The sequence below is a fragment of the Neodiprion lecontei genome, chromosome 5 (genome assembly GCF_021901455.1).
Source record: "Neodiprion lecontei isolate iyNeoLeco1 chromosome 5, iyNeoLeco1.1, whole genome shotgun sequence".
Classification (NCBI taxonomy): Eukaryota; Metazoa; Arthropoda; class Insecta; order Hymenoptera; family Diprionidae; genus Neodiprion; species Neodiprion lecontei.
In genome coordinates this window covers 16179503-16205224 of record NC_060264.1, presented here as the reverse complement: position 1 = coordinate 16205224, position 25722 = coordinate 16179503, and the positions used below count along the sequence as shown (strand labels likewise).

The following is a 25722-nucleotide window of genomic DNA, read 5'->3' as shown; positions in this document are numbered from 1 at the left end:
AACACAGAACTAGAACAAACGATAGTAGTATCCGTATGAATGTTTACAAATGATTTTTCAGTGGTAAAATCAGGTACAAACGATATAAGTATTGGTTTAAACAGGTAAAAACAATTTCCCAGTGTTATAAACAGGTACAAGCGATATAATTTGTTTCTCGCTTGTACTCATTTGTACTTAAGGCACAAACGAAATTTAAGTTGGTATAATCAGGTACACACCGAGTACAAACGATTAAAATATTAAGAAAATGCCTTTCCGTTTAGTGGCTTGCCAACTTCACATAGTTATCGATTTTCGAATGTGACGGATCCAGCTTGATATAGCTTCTTTGAAATACAAAAATATACAAACATTTCATCAAAAGTCTTCGTAGAGTCTTGCGCCGAGTACATTGATAATAAACGGTCTTATTAACAACATAAAATAAAAGTAGTATAGATACGAGAGTTCTAAATAAAAGAAAATGGCGGCGTACCGGCAGCGTATCTCGATTCCTTACCGACAGTCGGTATGTAACCACAGTGATGGTAAGCCTCACCCAGGATATTGTTACCGGCTGAAGCGTGAACATAGATGGCGCCACCAGTATTTTTGCCCGATTTTACCGAGAGACAGTTTGACAATGAATTATTTGCTTAGTCAGATGAGCAGCCATTTTGATTTTTGCTTTGTCAGATGAGCAGCTATTTTGATCATTTGCTTAGTCGGATGAGTAGCCGATTTGATTTGCTTATCGTCAGACAGTTTGATAATGGGATTTTTTGCTTAGCCGGATGAGCTCCCATTTTGATTTTTTCATCGTTGGATGAGCAAACATTTCAAATTTTTTATTTTTTTTTATTGTTAGATGGTAAACATTTTACCGACGAAATTGTTATCCCCAATCTCACCGACAGTTGGTGTTACTGGGTTTTACCGCAGGTTTGTCGTATGTGGCGCCCCCTCCATCACATTATCGATCAATCGATATTCCATCGATCGACTCTGCGTGATGTTTCCAATGCTCGCCGCATGATGGCAACTTTTTTATTCATCATGTGGTTGGGGGTGAACGGTTCAGAAAATAAGGGTTGGATGCTTTGAATAGATCGTCAAATTCTTCTCACAAAATGCGTGTCGAGACTTGTCCGATGGAAAATTGTAGTGGGGCGTTGGTGGTATATGAAACGTGAGCCCATTCCGATAGTCACACTGTTCTCATCGCCTCTTCGCGTCGTGAACTGCTCTTACTTGTGAAGAAAATAAACTCTGAATGAAACGCAATGGATCTAACAAAAGTTAACCACGTCAGCCGCATGGAGAATCTGCCAACCAAGAAGATGTCGGAACTCGAAGTTGGGGGTATGTATGACGTCACAGGGTTACGACTGGTGAAAACAAAATTCGGGGTACGTGCTCTGGCGACGATCGATGGAGAATACAACGTCTTCTTACCACCGAGAATCGTAAGGGTTCTACAAGAAGATTCTAATCAGCTGACTGAAATGTGTAACATGGCCGGGGAAAATCGTCTGCAAATGAAATACCTTGGTGGGGAATTCAACAAGTTTGAATTTCCATGCAGTTATGTGCCGTAAATAAACTATGCGATCCCCTCTACTTCTACAAAATTCATTCGCGTGGGGATAAAAGCGGGTGTGCTGGAGATGGAATAGTCAGTCTTCTACATACCATCTGTCAGTAAAATCGAGCGCAACATTCCCACTCCTCAGCATGGCGATGATCCTAGACGTGCAATGTTTTATTGGTCATAACATGAAGTTTGTACCCAACGAAGTCGCAGTCATCAACGTAAACGGGCAGGGTCTGGATTACATCATTTTCAGGCCGCCCTATGATTTGGCAAGCTTACCACTAGAATGTAGAGCTAACAATGTATGGTTGACACACAATTACCACGGAATATCATGGAATGCGGGCAACAAATCTCACGTGAATGTATCGAAGATGGTGAGAAAAATGGTGGGAAATGCGTGTTACGTATATGTCAAAGGGGCGGAGAAGAAAGCATGGCTGACGGAGATCGTCGATGCTACAACGAGGGTTATTAATACGGAAGATTTGCACATCACCCCCCCCCCCCCCCCCCCTGCACTGGAAAAATTGAGGTATATGGAAGTGGCACCCTGGCATGACTTGAACCATGGATACTTCCCAGCGAATAACCTCCAGCAAGCAGCAGCGCCAGGCTTGATTTGGTATGATGACAACCCTGAATACATCCCGGCATACAACTGCGCCTTTGAAAAGGTGCAGCGGCTAAGGAGTTGGTATTTGAAGGAGTGTACCAGCTCCCTCGAGAAATCCTTTCGTCTGTACAAAGAATTGATGGGTTTAAGGGCAATGATGTCCGAGGATATAGCTTTTTTACCAAAAGAATTCATCTACACGTTCGCATCAAACGCCATCGATGATGTGTGGGATAAACTGTCTGAGAATATGAAAATGGATGACAAGATCGCCAGTTGTCGCAGATGTCTCCTACATTATACACCAGGACTCGATGGCGATATAGTGGATGGGCCAAATCCTCTAGTAAAAGACTGCCTGGAATGCAACCGTCTGCCTAAAAATGCTCGCAGTATGCACAAAAATACCTGTAGAATTCATTACAATTATATTATAGTTTACACATACAATTAAAATGGAATATTCAATAAAATTATTTAACCATCTAGGAAATAGAATTTATTACAATATATATCCTAGTTTATACATAGAATTAAACATGAATTTATTTACATAAAATTGATACAACTATGTATATATCTTTATAAGTTTTATCTGTTCTTTTCATATAAATTTATCTGATGGGAAAATGTAAAAATATTATAAATTTTAGTTGCTATGAAATACACGATGAATAATTGTATATTTTATTCTTCGATATAATCCTCATTATCATATACATTGTATAAAGTATTCACAAAACTAGAAATTTGTTGAAGTCTTCGGGTTTTCCTATGAGAACCTCTCTTTTCACAACTCACGTTGCTAAACGCTTGCTTCCGCACGAGAGATTTTTCAAAATACTAGAGAAGTTTCAAACTGCTGTTCAAATATGATACGAAAGGAGACACACCCGCCCTCCACCGAGCAAAAACCCGCCAGCCAATCATTCGTGGGGCGTACACCACGTGACATACAGACAAAAATGTAACGCGGGGGCAGTATAAGCTAGGAGAAAATTTTCTCAAGAGCTCACTACCTGCTTTTCGTTTATCGATTTTTCCCATCACATGTCTCCATGCTGTTTAGGGTTGGGGTGTGAAGGCTCAGACCTGTTCGCCATAAAAATTTTTGATTCTTTGATGGCGGGTGGTACAAAGCTTGGACCCCCCACCACCACACCCAAATTCTTGCGATCTATCGGCCTATATATAAGCTCACCGCATCCGATGCAGACTCATCAGTCTTACACGATACGTGCAAGTCAAAGTTACACAAAGTTCTGCTTATATCAACGTTCAAGTCATGGCCACCGAAACATACGTAAATCCCGTCAAAATGATGAAGAACGCACACGATTTGTTGGGCGAGCTACATCCCGAGCAGGAGAATGACAACATTTTCAAGCACTGGATCGGCGTTGGAATGGAAAATCTTCAATTGCTGCGTGATGTTTCCAAGCGTCCTAAAACGAGCATAGGGGCGAAACTGCAAATCCAGCATACAATCACGCTCGTACAATCCTGGATAGCGAAGATTCGGCAACAACTGCGGCAGCGACAGCGGCAGCGCACAGTGGTAACGGGTGGAAATATCGGTACTCCTGCGGGTGTACAGTGGGACGACGTGGATAGTGCTTTTGCCAGCAAAATCCGAACAGGGGTTGTCGCAAATCTCCGTCATAAAAGTTTGGACGCTTTTCTGGACGATGTGCAGCGCGTCGTCACCGAGAAGTTGAAGCTGGTACTGCGTGAGGAGGGAAATGTGAAGGTTCCCCTCATATTATCGTGCAAATTCGAAAATGTCAAACACGAAGAGATCTCCACCGAAGTTAAGAGCTTCAACACATCCAACGTGGCGATTCTTCTCCCATCGAGCAACATAAACGGATGGTTTACACGCGCAAGGAACGATCTGCTTGTGAAGGTTGAAGATTTTGAACAACGCGATTCCGGGTGGAGCATGATCGACACCCTCAATACTGTCGTAAACATCAACCGGTACCAGCCGCTCGCCGCGGGGCTTTCAACATTCGTTGAGGTGCCCAAGGATATTCAGCGGAGGAGAGCGGTGGTGAACGTGAAAAACGAAGATGAAAAATGCCTTTTCTGGTCCGTCGCAGCAGCCCTCCACCCGGTCAACACCAACACCGGTAGGATTCGCCAATATCGTAGCTATATTTCCAAGTTGGACTGTACAGGTATCAAATTCCCTGCCACTCTGCACGACGTGAAAAGGCTCGAGAGATTGAATAATTTGTGAATCAACGTATATGGGATAGAATCTCAAACTTTTTCACATTATGCAAAATCGAATAAAAGCGTCATCGTGCCAATTTATTTGAGTGATCATTTGAGTACCGCGAACATTGACACGATTCGTCTTCTGATGGTTGAGAGTAATCCAGAAAATGATATGGCTCGCGAGTTAACATCAAGATTCCACTTTGCTTGGATTAAAGATCTTTCACGATTGGTGAGCAAACAATTGTCTGATCATGATGGTCAACTGTTTTTATGTGACAGATGTTTGTGTCACTTCACCGTGAAACATGCCTACGACAATCACTGACAAGATTGCATTATACTAGATAAAGTACGCATGGAATTTCCCGAGTGTAAAGATTTAGCATTTCCCAATTTTCAAGACAAAGGCACCGTCCCGTTTGTCGTTTACGCCGATCTCGAATGTATATTAGAGTCTGTACCGGTTGATCAATTTCAAAATCACGTTTCAAGCCGTAAAACATGTGAATTTCAAAAGCATATCCCGCACAGTGTAGCATACTATGTACATTGCGCGTACGATGAGACTTTATCGGAGTTCCACAGTAAACGCGGTGCCGATTGCATAGATTGGTTTATGCAACAGCTTAAAGATTCATCGATCCAAGGAGAGTCACGCATCAAAAACGTAATTCCGATGGAGTCTCTTACCCAAGTGCAACGCGATCGTCACATGCACGCAAAGAATTGTTATGTTTGCGAAAAGCCGTTTACCCCTGAGGAGAAAAAGTGTCACGATCACTGTCACTTCACGGGTAAATATCGTGGTCCTGCTCATAATCGGTGTAATTTGAATTTCAGAGAGACGCATAAAATTCCAATAGTTTTCCACAATTTGTCCGGTTACGATTCGCACTTTTTAATAAAATCCCTCGCGTCAACTTTTCCCGTTGAAATTACACTACTACCCATAAATGAGGAAAAATATATATGCTTCACGAAACGCGTTGATGAGACAATGATGACTACACTTGAGATTCATCGATTTGTTTCGATTTATGGCTAGCAGCATCGATGAATTTTCCAAATATTTAAATGATGCCGACAAGCACATAACACGTAAATTTTATAATAATCCGACTCAGTTCAGTTTGATGACTCGCAAAGGCGTTTTTCCCTATGAATACGTCGATTGTTGGAGGAAACTCGATAAAACGCGATTACCTGCAAAGACGCATTTCTACTCACACCTCTGCGATGCAAATATTTCAGACACCGATTACGAGCACGCTAAAAATGTTTGGGGAGAATTTCATTTAGAGTCATTGTTAGAGTTCTTCTGCTTACCGATATTTTCGAAAATTTCCACGCTAGCTGCTTCGAAACATACGATTTAGATCCGTTGCACTACTACACTGCACCGGGACTTGCTTTCGACGCGATGCTCAAGCATACTAATGTAAATTTGCAACTCTTAGACAACTCTGAAATGGTGTTATTTATTGAAAGAGCTATTCGAGGCGGCGTAGCACAATGTTCTAATCGACACGCTCGGGCCAATAATAAATTCATGGGAAAAGATTCTCATCCTAGTAGCGTGAAATCGTATCTTACGTATTTTGACGCAAATAATCTGTACGATGCAGCTATGAGCGTGCATTTACCAATCGGCTCGTTCGAGTGGGAGTATCAGCACATCGATATAATAAACCATCCGGACGATTCGCTGATCGGTTACTTTCTGGAGGTAGATTTGGACTACCCTGTAGAACTCCACGAGGATCGTAAAGACTTACCTCTTTGTCCCGAACATTTTACTCCTCCAGGTAGTAAAAATGCCAAACTCGCGGCCACCCTTCACCCCAAAACAAAGTATATATTGCATTATAGAAATTTGAAACTGTGGTTGAGTTTAGGATTGAAATTAACGAAAGTGCACAGAGTTTTAAAGTTCGCACAATTTCCATGGCTCGAGCCTTACATCACGCTCAACACAGACATGCGTAAGCGGTCTAGGAATGAATTTGAGAAAAACTTTTACAAACTCATGAATAACGCGGTGTTCGGCAAGACTATGGAGAATGTACGAAATCATAAAGATATTAAATTGGTCATAAAATGGGATGGAAGAGGTGGTGCGAGAACGCTTATTGCCCGAGCAAACTTTCACAGCTGCACCGTATTTGGCGCTAATATGGTTATCATTGAAATGAATCGTGTCAAAGGTCACTTCGCCAAACCTATTTACGTCGACGCATCAATTCTAAATCTGTCAAAAATCTTTCTCTACGATTTTCAACATCATTACATTAAAACCAACTTTTTGAATAAACAAGCTAAATTGATGTATACCGACACAGACAGCCTTATTTATCAATTCAATGTGCCTAATATCTACGATATCATCAAACGTGATGTAGATACAATGTTTGATACCTCTAACTATCCACCTGACAATATGTATGGTATTCCCTTTAAAAACAAAAAACAACTAGGGCTAATGACGGATGAAAATAATGGTAAAATTATGACAGAGTTTGTGGGACTGCGAGCAAAGCTGTACACATTTACTACGATGAGTGAGGATTACGAAAAATATGACGGTGGCGTAAAGTGAGTAAGCCTGCCAAGGGTGTAGTAAATTCATTGATAAATATTAGGTCTACAACTTTGCTCCCGCCGTTTTTTTTTTAATTTTAAAAATTATATAAAAAAAAAATGGTATCTTATTTATGTTTCAAAGTATTGTCCGTCACTTTCCACTACTTTGGCCCATCTTTCAGGCAACAAACGAATCCCGCGTCGGAAAAATTCTTCATCCTTTGATAAGATCCAAGAATCGATCCATTCTTTCACTTTTTCAAAAGAATCGAAGCACTGGCCCGCCAGGCCGTGTGCCATCGACCTAAATAAATGGTAATCAGATGGAGCAACATCTGGAGAGTATGGCGGGTGAGGTAGAATTTCCCATTTCAGTGTTTCGAGGTACGTCTTGACTACTTTCGCCACGTGAGGTCGAGCATTGTCGTGTTGCAAAATTACTTTTTCGTGTCTATCAGCGTATTGCGGCCGTTTTGCTTTTAATGCCCGACTCAAACGCATTAATTGCGTTCGATAAAGTTTGGCACGAGTCTTCATTAAGTAAAGCCTCCAGTTCATCATCTTCAAAAGTTTTTTCTCTGCCACCGCTATGCCGATCTTCAACAACAAAATCACCGCTTTTAAAGCGCTGGAACCACTCGCGACACGTTCTTTCACTAATAGTATCATCACCACAAGTACTTGAAATAACCCGATGAGCATCAGCCGCCGATTTTTTCATGTTGAAATGAAAAAGTAAAATCTCCCGCAAATGACGTGAATTCGGTTTGTAAGTTGACATATTTAATTAAGTGTAACTATATGACGCGAACAAAAATTAACTAATATCGATGTAAGGTTATATTTATAGATGTCAAAACTGATGGAAAACAACTGTGATTTATTTATTTGAACTATTATTGGCTACTAGCGCCATTTTTTGGAAAACGGCGGGAGCAAAGTTGTAGACCTAATATTATAGCATTCCGTTTGATGATCATAAGTGCTGTCTGATGGCTCACCAAGAGTTGACTCTTCCACACTGTTCAATACGCAGTAAAAAACACGAAGTAAGCACGATCGTACAGAAAAAATTGGCTCTGAGTTGGCTGGATGACAAGCGGCAATTGATAAATGGGCAGACCGACACCGTACCTTGGGGGTTTGTCGCAGCCCCCCAATAGCTATGGGATAGAACTGTAGACGTAAAATTCATGTTAATATTTGATGTTTGACACCTCGGACGATCCGCCATCAGGCGAAAACGTTTCACCATCAATACGATATTTAATGGATTTGAAAATGTGAATTAAGATACTTAGCAATTATTTATTCATCTATTCATGATTATTAATATATCGAGAAATTATTCATATTCATTTGCTTACCTCGAAAAAAGTTTTCAGAAAGTGAAACAAGTTGTCGGAAAACGAAAAATTTTCAGAAAAAGAAAAAAAGTTTCCGGAAAATGAAAAAAAAATTTCAGAAAACGTTTTTCCCATTTGATTAACACGTAAAAAAAGTTTTCAGAAAATGAAAAAAAGTTTTCTGAAAGTGAAAAAAAGTTTTCTGAAAGTGAAAGAAAGTTTTCCAAAAAATAAAATGTGTAATAATCGTATGGAAAAATTGCAGATTATCATTATTATCATTATTGTTATTATTATTATTATTATTATTATTTTCATAGTACAGAGTATGGCACATGTGCGTACAAAGGAGATAAAATTTGAAAATATTTGTATATTCAAAAGCTTTTATTGTAATTCGGAAAATACATACAAATTATGTCACATGTCTGTTTTATTTATCCAACTATTGTGCGAACTATCAAAGCCCAACCACTTCACATAGAACAGGTTCCCCCGTTTGCGTAATACTTTTTCCACAAGGTAGCCGTCGGGATATTTTACTTTGCTGAGCTCTTTCTCGTAGAAGCCCCCTTCAATGGAATGATCTTGATAATCGGTAAGTTTGTAGGTGGGTGGATTGGTATTTTTCACCTCACTCACGGTAAATATTTCAGTCGTCCAATTGGGTGTACAGCCTTTTTCGAATACATTCTTGTACTTGCTGATTCGAACTCGATCGCCTACACTGAATTTCCGCGCCCGATCACTTCGTTTGATTTGCCGAGGCTTGTACACGCTACGATACAGCTGTTTTTCATTCTCCGTGCTAACATCCACCGGTTTCATTCGAATCGTGCGATGTCTGGTGTTGTTGTAGGACTTCATTAAATCATCCAAAATATTAATCCACTCGTACGATCCTTGGAGGTTGAACCGCTTGCACATTTTATTTTTCAATGTTCGATTAAAACGTTCGCATATCGACCCCTTCAAGTTGCTGAATGTCGAATACATGTTGATATTGTGATGCTTCACAAGGGCTTTGAATTCGCTGTTGTAAAATTCTTTGCCTTGATCAACGTGTAGATGTGTAGGTATACGGCTCTGGGTCAGTACATATTTCATGGTAGCAGTAACATCTTTCCCACTCTTGGACTTTATCGGCACAGCCCACGCGTACTTGGAAAATATATCGATGATTGTTAGTAGGTATTTGTATCCCTTGTTGTGCGACCTGTATGCGGTCATATCGACGAGATCAGCTTGCCAGGTCTCATCCAGTCCGCGTACATCTACGAATCGGCGCGGATAGTTGCGTCGAGCCTGTCTGTGAAGTTCGGCAGCTATTACAGTCTTCATTGTTCCCAACTCTTCACCTTTTAATTTTTCGAATTGTCGTACAACCACTCTGGTTCCTCAATCGATACTAATTCCCTGCTGGTCTGTCCCAGCGTCGGTGTTGCTTGCTTTCCAATATGCTTGATGCGACTCAACGCGTTTTCTACGATTTTGTTATTTATGCGTAGCTGTTTCAACTCCTCGTTGTGATTATGCGCGGAACTCTCAAAATTTGATTGAAAAGTATCCATAATATCCACAGCCATAGATCGTAAAGCGGTATTGAGAACTTTGAGGGAAACGGCATCGTTTTCCATCTGCGGATCAGCGATATTACACAATCGTTTGCTGTCTATATCGTACTGATTGTCATTGGTAGGTTTGAATCCAACACCCGAAGGCCCTCGAATTAATTTTTTACCACCACCACCACGCTCCGAGTGTCCTCCGAATATGTCTATGCTCATCACTGGACGGACACTGAACAAATGATGATTTTATGTTTACACGCCGCTAATAAACGATTCCGGCCTCGCGCAACTCTTCAATAATGGAGACTATTTCGTTGGTTGGTATTGCCCGCAGCCTGTGACTTGCAAGCAGCCGGAGGCGATTTACAATTTCATTTGGATCATCCCAGTAGACGTAATCAACATCTTGCCCCTCCTTTCGCGCAATCTTATAGTCAGGTAAGCCTTTACCTGATTTTTACGGCGAGCCGACGTGTTGTGCAATGAAATTTCTATACTTTGCGCTTTTTAATCCATCTCGAAGGCTTCCATCGGCTTGGTAACGTTTTCGATGCGCATTTGTCGTCGTTACAATTTTTATGTCATTATCATTGTCTGCGTCATTCACAATCGATGCATCGGGTGATTTTTTAAACAATAATTCAAGTAATCCAGGTGTTCTCTCATAACTTTTATCCCCCACATCAACCAGATGATCATTCAAATTGATCGGTGTATCGCCAATCATCATACCGTTTGTCAACTTTTGAACACCGTATGTGGTATCCAAATCCCTCTTTTTGCTTGTGCTGAACATTTACAAATATTGCGCCGTGGAATCCGTTGTTTTCTTCACCGGCGTACTTGTTGTAGAAATTTCACCAAACTTCAGTGTTTTATCATTCGCATCCATGAAATCCCCCTCATCCATATCCTCATCCTCCTCATCATCATCATCATCTCCGGTACTCTCGTCATCTTTTTCTTCTTTTTTCTTCATTGTCATATCCGGTAGTTCCGTTTTAATTTCATGTTTAATATGCTGCTGTCTTGAGATATCAACCAATTCTTGCAACGGTGTTACTAAAGGCTTGAATACCTCGCCCATAACCTGTTCGGTCGTGTCCTTGTCCAACTTGAGCATCTTATGCTTCCGCCGTATGACATCGGATGCTTTCGATATTTCACTCAATGTACCGCTATGTTTACGAATCTTGGCACTCTCCATGTTGCCTACCCGATTGTTGCGATGAAACTGTGCAAGTTTATGTTAGTTTATTCTCATAAAGCAGTCAAACCCCTTCCTATATCGCCCTCGATTGATTTTGCTATCCTTGTCAATTACGGTAAAACTGTAATTATCATCATTTCAGCATGTGGAGCATAAGTCTTCAAATTGCTGATACGTCATGTCTGTGATCACGTGATCGTTGTAGATATATTTCAGATTTATATCATCCTGTCGAAATAACACCAATAAGTTTGCATTGTCACGCACTAGGTGTTTTGGAATGCGCGCATACGTTTGACTTAGATAAAAGCTATCGATATCGCGATGCCTGCCCATGCTGAAGTATGCTCTGATATTATCTTGTTTTTCACAGGCCACATCGTCGAAAATCATAACAGAGTTGGGGCGAGCATCTTCCGATTTTACAACCTCATCGTTCTCGCGAAACGGGAAATAACCCACTCCCTGCATGGGTTCTAGTAACTTTTGCCAAAATTGATACTTTGGCTGGATGAGAGATTTCGAATAGACGTAGACATTTTCGAATCGCAATCCATTGCCGTGGGTGATGAGTGACAGAATAGCGTTAGTTTTACCGCAATTGGATCGCCCACAAAAAACTGCACTCACGGTATTTGGCAGCAATTTTCCATGTCGTTTTTCTATCCTCCTCTTTCCACGTCGAACCATTTTATCAAAATTCGCGATAGATAGTTTATCGGGCTGATCTTGAAATCTCATGATGCTTCGTTAGCATGACAACGAGAACTAAGATGACGGTATATCAATTCCTCCTTCTACAGAAGTCACGTTAGTTTTTGCCCGACTACGAGGACGTGCACACGGAAGAAACGCGGTGGTGCTTTGTTAAATAAAATCATCAATCATCTCCCAGTTGAATTGCACGTACCGGCGTATCAGTACTGCGGACCTGGAACGAAATTGGTCAAGAGGTTGGCTCGTGGAGATTTGGGGATCAATCCGCTGGATGCTGCGTGTAAAGACCACGACATTGCATACGCAAAGAATCGCGATATCGCAGCGAGAAATCTTGCCGACAAAGCGCTCGCTGAGAAGGCGTGGAATCGCGTCTTGGCCAAGGACGCTAGTGTGGGTGAAAAGGCGGTAGCCTGGGGAGTTATCAACACCATGAAAGCTGAATCTAAACTCGGAATGAGCTTACCTGCGAAGCAATCGAAACTTAGAGCGGTTGTGAAGATGAAGAAGAAATCTAGAACTGGCGGGAAGAGTAAACAGCGGAAGAGAACTGTGAATCTCGAATCCATCATCACAGCAGCAAAGGTCACCATGCGACCGGGTTATAAAGCCGTCGAGTCGGCGTTGGCTGGTGCTCGTGCGGCTGCGCGTGGGACTGGGAAGCATGTTTGTATGCCCCGCGTTATACCAGTGCCTGATAAAATTGGCGGCATCCTGCCGTTTCTCATTCCAATTCTGGCCGGTTTAAGCGCTACTGGGGCTCTTGCGGGTGGTGCTGCGGGTATAGCTAAAGCTGTCAACGAAGCTCGTGTCAACAAACATCGGTTAAACGAGACCAAACGGCACAATACAACAATGGAGGCGATTGCTTTGGGCAAGGGATTATACCTGTGACCGTACCGCAGCGGAATGGGCCTGTACTTACGTCCGGCAAAAAACTAATAAAGCTACCACACCGAGCTCTCACCACCATGAATTTACGCAACTATGCTAAAAATATGAAAATTTCACATTCTCGTGGCGTTTTCATGCGGAATGATCTGCCCAAATCAGGACTAAAAATGCGAGAATTCGTAATTATTAATCTTGACGATAAAAAAAGTCCAGGGACACATTGGGTTGCATACAAGAAAGATGGTGACCATGTTGTGTATTTCGATAGTTTCGGTGATTTGAAACCGCCTGAGGACTTGATGAGGTATCTCGGTGTTGGTAGCGTTGAATACAATCGTAAGAGGTATCAGGAATATGATACTGTGATTTGCGGCCACTTGTGTCTCAAATTACTCAGCGAACAATTATAAAAAGACAAGTGTTACATGAGCAAGTGAGTACTTTATAGAATGTATATGATAATGAGGATTATATCGAAGAATAAAATATACAATTATTCATCGTGTATTTCATAGCAACTAAAATTTATAATATTTTTACATTTTCCCATCAGATAAATTTATATGAAAAGAACAGATAAAACTTATAAAGATATATACATAGTTGTATCAATTTTATGTAAATAAATTCATGTTTAATTCTATGTATAAACTAGGATATATATTGTAATAAATTCTATTTCCTAGATGGTTAAATAATTTTATTGAATATTCCATTTTAATTGTATGTGTAAACTATAATATAATTGTAATGAATTCTACAGGTATTTTTGTGCATACTGCGAGCATTTTTAGGCAGACGGTTGCATTCCAGGCAGTCTTTTACTAGAGGATTTGGCCCATCCACTATATCGCCATCGAGTCCTGGTGTATAATGTAGGAGACATCTGCGACAACTGGCGATCTTGTCATCCATTTTCATATTCTCAGACAGTTTATCCCACACATCATCGATGGCGTTTGATGCGAACGTGTAGATGAATTCTTTTGGTAAAAAAGCTATATCCTCGGACATCATTGCCCTTAAACCCATCAATTCTTTGTACAGACGAAAGGATTTCTCGAGGGAGCTGGTACACTCCTTCAAATACCAACTCCTTAGCCGCTGCACCTTTTCAAAGGCGCAGTTGTATGCCGGGATGTATTCAGGGTTGTCATCATACCAAATCAAGCCTGGCGCTGCTGCTTGCTGGAGGTTATTCGCTGGGAAGTATCCATGGTTCAAGTCATGCCAGGGTGCCACTTCCATATACCTCAATTTTTCCAGTGCAGGGGGGGGGGGGGGGGGTGATGTGCAAATCTTCCGTATTAATAACCCTCGTTGTAGCATCGACGATCTCCGTCAGCCATGCTTTCTTCTCCGCCCCTTTGACATATACGTAACACGCATTTCCCACCATTTTTCTCACCATCTTCGATACATTCACGTGAGATTTGTTGCCCGCATTCCATGATATTCCGTGGTAATTGTGTGTCAACCATACATTGTTAGCTCTACATTCTAGTGGTAAGCTTGCCAAATCATAGGGCGGCCTGAAAATGATGTAATCCAGACCCTGCCCGTTTACGTTGATGACTGCGACTTCGTTGGGTACAAACTTCATGTTATGACCAATAAAACATTGCACGTCTAGGATCATCGCCATGCTGAGGAGTGGGAATGTTGCGCTCGATTTTACTGACAGATGGTATGTAGAAGACTGACTATTCCATCTCCAGCACACCCGCTTTTATCCCCACGCGAATGAATTTTGTAGAAGTAGAGGGGATCGCATAGTTTATTTACGGCACATAACTGCATGGAAATTCAAACTTGTTGAATTCCCCACCAAGGTATTTCATTTGCAGACGATTTTCCCCGGCCATGTTACACATTTCAGTCAGCTGATTAGAATCTTCTTGTAGAACCCTTACGATTCTCGGTGGTAAGAAGACGTTGTATTCTCCATCGATCGTCGCCAGAGCACGTACCCCGAATTTTGTTTTCACCAGTCGTAACCCTGTGACGTCATACATACCCCCAACTTCGAGTTCCGACATCTTCTTGGTTGGCAGATTCTCCATGCGGCTGACGTGGTTAACTTTTGTTAGATCCATTGCGTTTCATTCAGAGTTTATTTTCTTCACAAGTAAGAGCAGTTCACGACGCGAAGAGGCGATGAGAACAGTGTGACTATCGGAATGGGCTCACGTTTCATATACCACCAACGCCCCACTACAATTTTCCATCGGACAAGTCTCGACACGCATTTTGTGAGAAGAATTTGACGATCTATTCAAAGCATCCAACCCTTATTTTCTGAACCGTTCACCCCCAACCACATGATGAATAAAAAAGTTGCCATCATGCGGCGAGCATTGGAAACATCACGCAGAGTCGATCGATGGAATATCGATTGATCGATAATGTGATGGAGGGGGCGCCACATACGACAAACCTGCGGTAAAACCCAGTAACACCAACTGTCGGTGAGATTGGGGATAACAATTTCGTCGGTAAAATGTTTACCATCTAACAATAAAAAAAAATAAAAAATTTGAAATGTTTGCTCATCCAACGATGAAAAAATCAAAATGGGAGCTCATCCGGCTAAGCAAAAAATCCCATTATCAAACTGTCTGACGATAAGCAAATCAAATCGGCTACTCATCCGACTAAGCAAATGATCAAAATAGCTGCTCATCTGACAAAGCAAAAATCAAAATGGCTGCTCATCTGACTAAGCAAATAATTCATTGTCAAACTGTCTCTCGGTAAAATCGGGCAAAAATACTGGTGGCGCCATCTATGTTCACGCTTCAGCCGGTAACAATATCCTGGGTGAGGCTTACCATCACTGTGGTTACATACCGACTGTCGGTAAGGAATCGAGATACGCTGCCGGTACGCCGCCATTTTCTTTTATTTAGAACTCTCGTATTTATACTACTAATAAACATCAATCGTATCCAACAATCGATACAATCGATTCAAGTATAGCTGAAAAATGGTAATCTTTGAAATAACTAATTGGATTCACTTTCGGTGATAAAAAAAATTTCTAAAAATAAATCATATAAGTTTTACATGAGATTCGATTCGCTCAGTATAAATCCGAAGTTTATTTTGCCAGTCGGCCCTCAAAAATATAAATAAATTGCAAAAAATCCCTCAAAAATGCTACAAATTGTATTTATAGTAATACAAAAATTGATCAAATATGATTAAACATGATTAAATTCGTTTTTCACATATATATTGTGATGCACTGAATCCAGATAAAAAATCTGGTAATGTGAATCAGTCAGAAATTACCTAGTTGAAGTTTGGATCGTTCGTCGAACGATTTTTTGAAAATGGGATTATCGAATTTCTCAGACTTGAGTTCACATTTGACGGATCAAAAAATGTGTCAAACATCACAATTCACCCCCAAAGAGAACCCTCAGGACAGAAAACCACCCCAACCGGACAAATCGTATATATATCTTCAATCGTGCTAGTGAACCAAGTGAATGTGTCACCTAATATTGATAGGGGGTGTGTTTGGCAACACTACAAACTACTTCCGGAAGTACGATAATTTACAAAAAATGGTACAGGTACATCCGGTATGAAAAACGTCCGTTCAAGAGCGAAAAAACGGTTTTTGACGTCGACGCGAGTGAATGTGCCACCTAATATTGATAGGGGGTGTGTGTGGCAATACTACAAACTATTTCCGGAAGTCCGATAATTTACAAAAAATGGGACGGGTACATCCGGCACGAAAAACCTCCGTTCGAGAGCGAAGAAAACCGTTTTTGAGATTGCAACGACTAATAAAGCTATTCAATCTCGACATGAAGATTGTATAGGGATGAGACGAATTCCTGAGAGATCCAAGATAGCAGAGTCATATATGGTTATTCTGAAATCAATACATTCATTATAATTTACTTCAGTCTATTCAGTCAGTTTTTTTTCAGCGGTATAGTAGTGTAGTTATATGTGATAACATTCCTGTAGTATTTCGACTACCCATATGGCTGATGCCGTTCTCCTACCCAAAACTGCCCGCCACGTGTGCACCAATTCCCTCTCTGTCTCCCTTGTTCACCTCTTTCTCTCCATCCTCGTCCTCTCCATCCGTGTAGTCCTCTGTCTTTCCATTTTCCTTGTTATTTTCCTCTCCATGCTCCTTGTCCTCTACCTCTGCATTCTTCTTGTCCTCTTTCTTCCAATCCTCTTCGTCCTCTGCCCGTGCCTTCTCCTTGTCCTCTTTCTTCCCATTCTCCCTGTCCTCTTAATCGCTCTCGATTTTTTCGGACTCCCCCATGATTTCCAGGCTCATGCTGGAGCTCGCCTTCCTCCATGCCGCTCACATCACTTTTTTCTCATGAAAAACAATATTGAATAACAAAATAGCTTTTCCAAAGTGATTTATGGTTGATTCACTGATTAAATATTGTTATAAGTTTCAATTTCACGCCAAACAGCCGCAATATACATGCTGGGAAATAAATTTGGAAACACCCGAGTAATTTGTGAGGGGCGGCTAAACGAAAAATATCTCACGTCAGGTCTTTTGTAATTTTCGACGAAGAATTCTATGTTGACCCTGGATTTCACCTGAAGGTACGATCTTAAGGTCATTGCAAGGGTCCCTTTCTATTAAAGTAGATGCCCATTATTTTTGTTCAGAAATCAGATAGAGCGAACAATTTTACCTTTAGCGACTCCTACGGATCGATATAGCTCTATAAAACAATAATAGGTTAATTTTAAGAATATCTATTTTCGTGGAAATTATATTAGCCAAAAGTTTTCAGCCTCCGTCAGGCGGATCTGATCATGATCTGAAGCTTGACCATCAAGTAAAAGTTCAAGGTCATTCGAAGGTTAACCTAAAGATCTCTGCTACAGTCTTATACGTGGCGCAGACAGTCTCCCGACTGGTTCGGATGGCTCTTCACTGAATAGAACGGGACAGGATGTTTGGGCGACGGTCAGCGCCACGTACAGGACGGTAGCAGAGTCAAAAACGGTGACAAACAACAAAAATGAGTGGTCAAAAATTGGGGTTTATATTTTTTTTAAATAAGTCGTCCTTGAAATGATTTTGAGTTTGTGACTCCAGGTCGAATTCAAGGTCATTATCGTATCTCTATTGAAAATTACGTAAAACTTGACCTTCGTAATTATCTTTTGACCACCCCTAACGATTATATAGGTGTTTACATATTTTTTCTCTACCCTGTATAATAGTGCGTTAGTCAAAAAATATCAATGTACCCAACCGTAAAGACTTTTTTTCGGTAACGCTATGAAAGAAGCAGTGACCAGTAAACGTATCAATACGCATCCTAATTAAAGTGAACTGTGTACAATTGCAAACTGATTCAACTATTCATTTACGAAAAACTTACGTACATACACTGCAAATATGACAGTAAATAATATTAACGTACGGGGGTTCCTTCCGATTAGACGGGCGGCTAGGGAGGCGGCTCTAGCGCCACGTACTCGTCGGGGCGTCGACATAGCGGCGCTCTATGTTTCTGTGGAGGCTGAGCAAATGGATTAAATGATCACTTCTTCGACTAGTGCATCATGCATAATCTTATCATAAAATAATACGTCATTTGCTCACATAATCATGTGACATCTTACGTTATGATGCATTACCTGATGTTCATATCATGCAATAAGTTCCGTGCTCACATGAAATCCTATCCTACATAGAACAACCTGTTTTTCTGAATGTGAAGATTTAGCTTTAATACTTAATGCACTGTCAGACCAGACATATACCTAATAATTGACCGTCTATATTACTATTTTCGACAGATTGGCTTTCTTGTCCGTGCTTTTGCGCATGTGGATACATTGAGGGTTTGAAAGAATCCAATCAAGTCAAGTAATAACACAGCTCAAGAAAACAATTTAATAAAATTTCGTTATTTCGATATTTTTCGTGAATTTTGATGTTTGACGACCCAGAATTTACTAATGACATCATAATTATATCAAATTCACTTTGTTTTATATGTGAATTTGGTATTGAAAGAGAAGGGGTTGGCTTCGGAAGGTATTCCAATCAAAGACGGAAGTCAGATCTTAACGCTTTCACCAGGTTTTGCAAGTGATGGAGGAAAGATATCAGGGTCGGCTAGATAGTCACATGATGGCAGATTACTGCTGCAGGACTCGACAAAGGCATAGTTCCCAAAAATATTATAAAATAAAATCTAGAGAAAACTGAAACTAAGAGAAGTTTCAAAAAATATTTTAATTTCTATATTGTTTTCACTTTTGTCTGAATAAATTAAGTATAACTAAAGCCATCAATAATATTTTTTTCGATAAATTGTAGATATACAATAGAAATCCAAGTTTTTATTTAAATATTGCTTTGCTGAGTCATATATATGAAAATATCCATAAAATAAATAATAATAGCAATTGAGAAAAACTGCGCTTATTCCTAGGGTCGTCGAGATCAAATCTTATTGACCACTCAAACATCAAGGGCAACAAAATCACTGTTGACCAGTGCGATGATTGTTGAAAAGTGACGCAAGAAAACGCAATGTCCTGCCGGAATTTGAACAAATTTCAGTTTCTCGTCCAGTTCCAGTAACGAAAAATGAGGCTCCATAATCACGCGCCCTCAGCCCTCGGAGTACAATTTTGCGATCATGGAGTACACTCTGGTTCTGTCAGACTGTGTACCTTTTTGTACGGTCCGCTATTTCAAAATACTTATCCGATTGACTCGAAAAAAATCTCAGATATTCTTTAAAGATTGTAGGATTAAACTCCGTATTTGAAATGACTCGTTAGAAATATTTACACTTCAACCAAAAAAATTCCGGATTGAAAAATTTTTGAAAATAAAAGGAAATTTCGTAAGAAATATGATTATGTAATTTTTTATATTTTAGGTAATAATTTGAAAAAATTCAGGCAAAATAGGGTTACAGTCGGAACTTGAGGACAGGGTCTGAGAGACCTTGTGTATTCTCCGAGGGTTAACTTTAAGGAGAAGGCTATATCTCCTGAAGTTTAAATTGCGTACAAGATTCTTGTTTGACTTATTGTTAGCATTCGTGCTTAAACATTACACCTACGGTTATGCTGTTGTGATATTATCGTCAATCATGATTGATTTCAAACGATACACGTTTTCAAACAAGTGTGGCAAGTATAACTAGAACTTGACTTAAGCCTTTTGCATACAAACGAACCGCACATAACAAAATGTGCCAGAAAAATAGTGAGATATATTTTCGTTAAGCTGGCACCACCACAACGGAAAATCGAAAAACTAACTATACCTGCCACAATTTTAGGATCATCTTAGGCTAATTAAATGCTACAATGCCGAATTTCATGCTCTTCAAAAAACCGCAAAAAACGGTGGTGGTGCTAACTTAACATTAAGCCAACACCGCTACACCGAAAACTAATGAAGGGGAAATAACTTAGAAAAAACGATGACGTAAGAATTTTAGGCTCATTTTAGGTTCTTCATACACACTAGTCCCAAATTTCGTGCTTTTGAAAAAAACGAAATAAAAAAAATAATATAGGTGCGTAACGTTAAGTCAGCACCACCACACCGAAACTAGGGAGAGGGAAAGAATTTCCAAAAAGCGATTACGCAACGGTTTTTCCGCTCTCGAGCGGAGGTGTTTCATACCGGATGTACCCGTCCCATTTTTTGTAAATTATTGTACTTCCGGAAATAGTTCGTAGTGTTGCCACACATACCCCCTATCACTATTAGGTGGCACATTCACTTGGTGCACTAGCACGATTGAAGATATACCATTTGTCCGGTTAGGGTGGTTTGCTGTTAGGGCTCTTTTTGCGTGTGAATTGTGATATTTGACACATTTTTCATCCTTCAAATGTGTAGTTAAGTCTGAGAAATTCGAAAATCCCATTTTTAAAAAACCGTTCGACGAACGATCCAAACTTCAACTAGGTACATATCTCACATCGAACAAATAACTTACAGCACCTTTTAGATCGCATTACATTTTATCTAATCCAAATGAAACCAACTTCGAATATGGAGTTAGGACTGGATACTTACAATTCGCATATTTTCTTCTTTCACATTTTTCAATGAAGATTTATAAGTATTAAATGTCAACAGTGATGTTTCTTTTCCCCTTGAAGGTACTGAATCTGACGTGGAAATGATAGAAGCTCGAGCAGCAGAGCCATCGAAACCAGGTCGAAAGAGGGGTGAGGGCTTGGACAGGTATCCCTGGTTATGTACAGACTGCGACGATAAGTTGCCTAGTCTTGAAATGCTCGAGAGACACCATGAAATTGTTCATAATCAACAAGCGAAATTCATGTGCGTACAATGCTGCAATGTGTACGACAAGTATTACGGATTCCTTACGCACGTCAAGAGGCACAAAAACAAATCAAAATTCAGGTAAATATTTCGAAAATTCAGATTTGTCAATAAAAAATCATAAATTTTCTGTTGTTCCATCATTCATTTGAACATTAAGTATAGTTTGTACACATGCGGAAATTCATTTTGCAACAGCTAATTTTGCCCTATTACTGAAGTAATTGTCTCGGGAGAAAAATTAGCTGCCGCAGGATCCATTTCTGCGTGTGAGCATTTATAGTTATAATTATTAGGATAAATACGGAACATGATTTTCATTAAAATTGATTCTCTGGTAGACCATTATTTCGCACATATTTTGAACATTGGTTAAGTATTCTAAACGACTACGAATTTCAACACAGATAGAATATTTGTCCAAAGTAATTATGGAACTTAGATGGATAGTACCAGATCTCCAGATCACGGATTCTGTTGAAACTTGTAGAAGTGTTTACGTGGCCAAAAATATGAAGCTCCTGATGCATAGAATGATCCCATAGGCCTTTTGTCACTTGACTCATTCATAATATACTACCATCGAGCAATTTATCGGTCCTCTGCTACGGCTCTGAACTAGTTCAACCAACTTGTGTATACTATCGAAACTTTGTCAGCCGACTACAAGAATTAATATTCAATGCGCAAACTCACCATTTTTCAACTCTAACGCCACAGGCGGTAAGGCAAACATGTACTAATTAGGAACAAGGGGAATCGAGTTACCGAGAATTATTACACTACGCCGGCTTATGAAAGTAGATGCATTATCTATTGCCAAGCAAAGTAAATCAAAGGACGCTATCAGTCAGTATGTCAATATAATGCTTATATGCAAGTTTGCGTCTGTTCGATACGAATTCCCTCCAAATATGGCGTATTAGCCTTTACGCTATCAAACAGGCTTGACCTATCCCCCCCCCCCCCCCCATTCCCTGACACTGTCAATTGGTTACACAATATGCACCTCACTCTCTTTTCTGACAAATTTTATTTCTCATTGATGAATGTTGAATACCTCTAATTTGACGCAAGTCCTAATTGATGCTTGCACGACATACTCTGCAACACGGTCAATGTTTATTTTCTTACCTGAAGCATTCAAAAGTCTGCAAATAATCACAAAACATCAATTACTCTAAAAAATTATATAGACAATTATGTAAACATTCGTTTTCATAATTAATAATTCTGAAGGGTTATATACTTATCTAATGCAATGGTGTTAGTCAGGTCTGGTTAATTTATTTATGTCGGTATTTAATTTGGAAAGGTTATGTTCTTTAGACATTTCTATGGGACAGCTCAAGACAAAGACAGAAACTACAAACCATCACGAAATAACTACAAACCATTATCTATCTACGATTTATTTTCTCGGCTTTTATTCGGAATAGGATAGCCTGGAGTGGTCACACAATTATTTCCACAATCCAGAATCATAAAGCCAGCTCTTTGCGTATCTGCCAGACCATGACAGATCTCGATCAATACACTATACAACAGTTGCCAACCATATAGGTGACTGAGATATAATAAGCATAGAGGAGGGAAGACAGCTCTGAAAGTGTCCCCCAACTAAAAAGAAAGAGAAAATGAAAGCCGTCTACCTTTCTCTTTCTACTCGAGCATACAACATACACCCGTATTCATAGTCTCTCCTTATCTCAAGGATAAAGGACGCCTTGATCAAGGCTTCCTTGAATCTCAGAGGCGTCTTCGTTTCATAGTCACAACTTGGCTCTCCCTTCCAGAAGGAAGACATATTTAGGGATATGTGATTGCTTATGGTTGTAAAACTGCTGATCGAAGCGCCACTCGGCTATATTTCAAATCTAACTTAAACCGCTTGGCTCTCATTGTCAAGTTGCGTCGGTTAATGAGAGTGTATAACCTCAAAGAAGTTAACCTGTAGACTGGCTGTGATCTCTGCGTCATACGGGTCATAAGTGCATAGACGCCAAGGGCAAGCGCAAGCGTTGGCTACATGAAACGAAACAGTCAATCGCAGTGCCGAAGGTTTCCTCAAGGAAGCTCGAGACCTGCCTTGAAAGAAGGAGGCCAATAAGACTCCTTGTTCTGTCGAGGAAGGTCTATGAAACGTGAAATGAGGAACAAGGAATCCTTGTTCCTCAAGGAAGGACTATGAATACGGGTGATAGGGTTCTGATATTAGCTCCCAGTGCTACCAATAATATTTTATCTCGTTTGCGCTGCCGAGTTCGTGGGTAGCTCTGCTTCTATTCTAGGGAGTTTTTAGCGCTGCCAGCTAATTTCAGAACGCACCCAAACAGTTAGGCATTCTACATAGGCACCTTTTATTTTCTTTTTCATTCTAATAAGAAGGCACTTCCACTTACACGAGAACCTAAAAGTCCCATACTTTATTGTAATACCTCTATGGGATGGAACTTTTTCTTTTCGATCGATATCTGTCAAGCTCTAGAGCAGTCCCTGTATACTTTGCGAGGTTATTTCTGAGATGGTCAATTCCACAATGAAGCATATTTCGAACCGTATAAAAGTAGTAAGAGTTGTTTCTCAAGAATTATCATCATAGTTTATTTTGTGGCAGTTAAAATTTTCGTATTGAGCTGTGATGTAAACGTAATCGTGTAATTGATAAACCCTGAATCTGTGAAACGTATAGCCAACAGCATAGGATGTTTTCGATTCGGCAAGATCGGTCCTATTGTCCACCGACTAAGAGAAGACCGTATTTTTTTTTTCAAATATAATTAATTTCTACTTTTATCCTGTACGGCAAAACAATTTACCGTAATGCACAATTTTTAATACGAGCTGCAATAAGTTCTGAAAAATCGTACACTTTACAGTATGAATACCTATGCTTGTTTATGTATTATTACATATCCGTTCTACATTCAATTATCCAGCAAACGAGAACGAATGGTTCTTACACGAAACTCCACCGGAACCAACGGGAGTAAAGAATCACCGACATGGCAAATCATACCAAACAAAAAGCGCCGTAGAACCTTCAGATTAACGGACAGTGACGACGAAGAACGTAACCAAATTCAAACCAGAAACAGATTTACTGCCCTCAACAACGTACACGACCAACCGTGTAATAGCCAGAACAAGAGCCCAAACAATAACAACAAGACTGAGACAAGCACGAGAGAACCGAAGCCACCGCCGATATTCGTACCGGACGTTCGATCAATCATCGATCTGGAGAAGTGCCTCGAGAGAGTGGTAACCAAGCAACAATACACACACAAAACCATGAACACCGATGGCAACATAAAAATAATGCCAAAAGACTCAGAATCCTATCGAAAATTTATTCACATGCTCAATGAGGAAAAAGCATCGTACCACATTTTCCAGCTGAAACAACAGCGAGCATATCGAATAGTACTGCGGTCCCTGCACCCTTCCACTGCACTCGAAGACATAAAAAACGCCATCGATGAATTAGTACACCAGGTGAGGAACGTTACAAACATACGAAACAATAAAACCAAAATACCGTTACCTCTGTTTTTTGTCGACTTAGAGCCGAGCCCAAACAACAAAGATATTTACAAAATTGACCTCCTCTTAAACGCCAAAATTAAGATCGAACCGCCAAAAAAAAACCAGGCAATAATTCATTGTATTACATGCCAGCGATACGGGCATACTAAGTCATATTGCCACAGAAAGTTTAGATGCGTCAAATGCGGAGATGACCACCCTACATCCTCCTACAAAAAACCAAAAGAGACACCAGCAAAATGCGTCCACTGTGAGGGTAATCACCCGGCTAATTACAAAGGCTGTCAGGTATATCAGGACATTCTAGAAAAAAGAAACTCCGTTAACCAAAAGCCCCAATGGCACAGATCAAGGCCACAGTATGTAAACAATTCCCACGAAGATCTCCCTACACAAACCCAAAATATTCCCCCGATTGTAAACGGTGCTCACTATCAAAGCTACGCACAAGCGGCTGGAGCCAACGTAAACACTCGCCCAAGCAGTACGGAAGACAACAGAGAAATGCTAAATGTCCTCGAAAAATCATTTAATGAATTCAGACAAGCAATAACACAACAAAACGAGTTACTGAATACCATGCTAAAATTACTGACCACGGTACTCACCAAGTTCACGGAAAAATAATTCAACTACTACCGATTAGCTCTGTGGAACCTCAATGGCCTAGCCAACCACAAACAAGAACTGACAACATTCTTACACATAAACGAAATCGATATCCTTCTAGTCTCAGAGACTCACTTCACAGATAAGAGCTACATCAAAATAAACGGGTATAACCTCTACAACACTAACCACCCCGACGGCACCGCGCATGGAGGAACGGCAATATTTGTTAAAAAATCTATCAAACACTACGAAATACTACCCTACACTAAGGATTACCTACAGGCAACGAACATCATTGTAGACAACAAAAAGCTAGGCCCCCTAGTGGTATCAGCGGTGTACTGCCCTCCGAGACATAGTATCAAAGAAAATAAATTTGCCGACTTTCTTCGAGAACTGAGGCCTCGTTTTATTGCTGGGGGAGACTTTAATGCAAAACACCCTACATGGGGATCGAGACTAGCGACAACTAGAGGAAGAGAACTACGAA

General features: G+C 40.3%; 1 protein-coding gene across 4 annotated transcripts in view; it reads left to right on the top strand.

Annotated features, from left to right (window-relative positions):
- Window positions 1-25722, top strand: part of LOC107228136 (zinc finger protein 37) — a 185516-nt gene that overhangs the window by 35074 nt on the left and 124720 nt on the right. For all 4 annotated transcript variants that reach the window (XM_046740057.1, XM_046740059.1, XM_046740056.1 and 1 more), the window contains exon 3: window positions 20885-21152. In XM_046740057.1, the coding sequence (XP_046596013.1) occupies window positions 20885-21152 (268 nt within the window). The remainder of the gene's footprint in view (window positions 1-20884; window positions 21153-25722) is intronic.